Source organism: Panthera uncia, chromosome D1 (genome assembly GCF_023721935.1).
Source record: "Panthera uncia isolate 11264 chromosome D1, Puncia_PCG_1.0, whole genome shotgun sequence".
Lineage (NCBI taxonomy): Eukaryota > Metazoa > Chordata > Mammalia > Carnivora > Felidae > Panthera > Panthera uncia.
The window spans coordinates 50,311,847-50,313,369 of NC_064808.1; the positions used below are offsets into that span (position 1 = coordinate 50,311,847).

The 1,523-nt window shown below is 43.5% G+C and overlaps 1 protein-coding gene across 1 annotated transcript; it reads right to left on the reverse strand.

The window, feature by feature from the left end:
- Positions 1–6: 6 nt before the first annotated feature.
- Positions 7–1,079, reverse strand: LOC125913686 (olfactory receptor 56A3-like). The gene has a single exon (XM_049618881.1). The coding sequence runs from the start codon at positions 1,073–1,075 to the stop codon at positions 128–130; it is 948 nt and encodes a 315-aa protein (XP_049474838.1). The 5' UTR covers positions 1,076–1,079; the 3' UTR covers positions 7–127.
- Positions 1,080–1,523: the final 444 nt, after the last annotated feature.

A 1,523-nucleotide genomic window follows, 5' to 3' on the forward strand; every position in this document is an offset into this window, starting at 1 on the left:
AAACATACAATGAAACTTCAGTTTTATTAAAGAAGACACAATATCCAATAGCTATGAATTCCAGCCCACTCACCCATTATTGATTCAAAACTCATCCTATATTAGGAATGCAGAGATCTTGTCCTTATTAGCACACTTTCTTCAGTAATCTCTGGATGCCTTGCTTGATCTCCTGGGTCCGCACTCCATACACTATGGGGTTGAGGGCTGCAGGGATGACATGGTGGAGGACGTTGAGCAAGACTGGAACATCAGGGGAGAACTTCTTCTTCACCACGTGAGTGAGCACGAAGACCAGAAGGATGGTGCTGAAGAAGAAGATAAGGATGAAGTGGGAGCCACATGTGCTCAGGGCCTTGGCCACAGCACCTTCTGCCTTGAGTCTCAGTACAGCTCGCAATATGAGTGTGTAGGAGAGGAAGATGAGGATGAGGTCAGATCCTAGCAGTGTCCAGCCTCCAACAAACTGGTAGATGCGACTAATGGTGACATCATTACAAGAGAGCCTGGAGACAAACATATTGGCACAGATGCAATTGTCAATGACATTTGTCCCACAATAATGGAGTTGGGATGATAGAATGGGGATAGGCATTGTAATAATACTATTCCTGGCCAAAATAAAAATGGAAGCCTTGGCTACAAATTGGTCAGTGATGATGGATGGGTACCTCAGTGGGTGGCAGATGGCCACATAGCGGTCATAGGCCATGACCATGAATGTGCAGGATTCCATAGCAAAGAACCAATTCATGATGTACATCTGGAGGAAGCAGGCATAGAAACTGATGGACTTGAGGTCAAACCAGAAGATGGCCAGGACCTTGGGGATGACAGTGAGGCAGACAACAATGTCCAGCAGGGAAAGGATACTGAGCAGGTAGTACATGGGCTCATGCAGAGAGACCTCTAGCCAGATGGTGATCAGGAGAACACTATTGGCCCCCATGGCCAGAAGGAAGAGAAGGCTGAGGGGCAGGGACAACCAGAACTTCCAGCTGGGGGACCTGACAAAACAATTCAGGAGGAAGTCTGAAACCTCAGAGGTGATGGTGCCATTTTGGTATATTGTCATATTTTGTCATATATATTTCTGCAGCTTTCTTTCAGTGATCTGTAAAATTAGGATAAAAATTAGATACTGACTTAAGACACATGAATTTAGAACAATTTGCTTTAGTTAGGTGAAACTCGTGAGTCCTAGCTGGTCATCCAGAGCCATGTGAATTCATCTGTTTATCCTTTGTGCCATGCTCCAGGGCCACTCCTATCACTAAACAGTATAGAAGACTGAGGTAATACGGTTTGTTTTTACATGTTTGATTTGTTCAAGGTTTATTTTTAATAGAATTGTAATGTTTGCAGAAACCAAAGAGGAGAAAATTACTTAGAAAACTATTTTTTGAAAATTTTTCCCCCAATTTGTCAATTCAACTGTAACCATTTACACAGATAAGGAAACAGAACCTGGCACAAATAGGGACACAGATAAATGTCCCTGGGTCTCATGTCACCCCCATTCT

Excerpts from the sequence above, each read along its gene's own strand:
- LOC125913686 (XM_049618881.1), bottom strand. The coding sequence starts at position 1,075 with ATGACAATATACCAAAATGGCACCATCACCTCTGAGGTTTCAGACTTC.